Source organism: Plectropomus leopardus, unplaced genomic scaffold, assembly GCF_008729295.1.
Source record: "Plectropomus leopardus isolate mb unplaced genomic scaffold, YSFRI_Pleo_2.0 unplaced_scaffold14706, whole genome shotgun sequence".
Classification (NCBI taxonomy): domain Eukaryota; kingdom Metazoa; phylum Chordata; class Actinopteri; order Perciformes; family Serranidae; genus Plectropomus; species Plectropomus leopardus.
In genome coordinates, this window is record NW_024615731.1 from 1 (window position 1) to 1,372 (window position 1,372).

Here is a 1,372-nt window from a genome sequence, read left to right on the forward strand (position 1 = left end):
TGAACAGAGAGCAGAAATTGAAAAGGAGAGACAACTGAGAGAAAAACAACTACAAAAAATGAAGGAAAACATCAAAAAGGAACGTGAGGACAGACAGAAAGAACAAGAAATCAGACAAGACGAAGACAGGAAGAAAAAACTTGAGGAAGAAATTCAGCGACAGGATTGGGAGCAAAAAATTCAAGCTTTGGAGCAAAAAATAAAGTTAGAGTCCGAATCAAAGGAAAGAAAGCTGGAGGAGAGCAGAGAAGAGATGAGAAAAGAACGAGAGAACTGGGAGAGAAAACAACGAGAATGGTGGGACAGAAGATATCAAGAAGATGAACAAAGACGACAAGAGGAACAAACAAGACTTAGAAAACTTCAAGCAGAGTACGAACAGGAGAGAGAGAGAGAGACAAAAAAGAGAAACGAAGAGGACCGAATCAGAAGAGAACAAGAGGAAAAAGAGAGAAAAGATTTGGAGGAGAAACAGAGAGCAGAAATTGAAATCGAAAGAAAACTAAGTGATAAACTTTTTAAGGAAAAGGAGGAGAATATTAAAAAGGAACGTGAGGAGAGACAGAAAGAACACGAAAAGAGAGAAGAAGAAGAAATCAGGAAGAGAAAGGAAAACGACAGATTGGAACAACAGGAGCGGGAACAAAAGTTGTTTGAATTTAAAAGTTTCACACCCATCCCGTTGATTATAGAAGAGATGAGAAAAGAACAAGAGAACTGGGAGAAAAAACAACAAGAATGGTGGGACAGAAGACATCAAGAATATGAACAAAGACGACAAGAGGAACAAACAAGACTTAGAAAACTTCAAGAAGAGTACGAACAAAGGGACAAATATGAAAAGAACATTTGGGAGGAGGACCGAATCAGAAGGGGAAAACAGAGAAAAGACAGAGAGGAAAACCAGAAAGCAGAAATTGAGAAGGAGAGAAAACTGAGGGAAAAACAACTTGAAGAAATGGAGGAAAACTTAAACAAGGAACGTGAGGAGAGACAGAAAGAACAGAAAATCAGAAAAGAAGAAGACAGAAAGAAAAAACTGGAGGAAGAAATTCAGCGACAGGAGTGGGAACACAAAGTTTCAGCTTTGGAGCAAAAAATAAAGTTCGAGTCCGAATCAAAGGAAAGAAAGCTGGAGGAGAGCAGAGAAGAGATGAGAAAAGAACGAGAGAACTGGGAGAGAAAACAACAAGAATGGTGGGAGAAAAGATATCAAGAAGATGAACAAAGACGACAAGAGGAACAAACAAGACTTAGAAAACTCCAAGAAGAGTACGAACAAGAAAGAAAGAGAGATAAAAATAAGAGAATCAAAGAGGACCGAATCAGAAGAGAACAAGAGGAAAAAGAGAGAAAAGAGTTGGAGGAGAAA

The 1,372-nt window shown here is 38.4% G+C and overlaps 1 protein-coding gene across 1 annotated transcript; it reads left to right on the top strand.

The window, feature by feature from the left end:
* Window positions 1-10: 10 nt before the first annotated feature.
* LOC121964227 (trichohyalin-like) lies at window positions 11-1,359 on the top strand (the record flags this gene model as incomplete). The annotated part of the gene is made up of 1 exon (XM_042514440.1): window positions 11-1,359. A coding segment is annotated over one exon (1,349 nt), but the record flags the coding sequence as incomplete, so codon positions are not given.
* Between the last annotated feature and the right edge of the window lie 13 nt (window positions 1,360-1,372).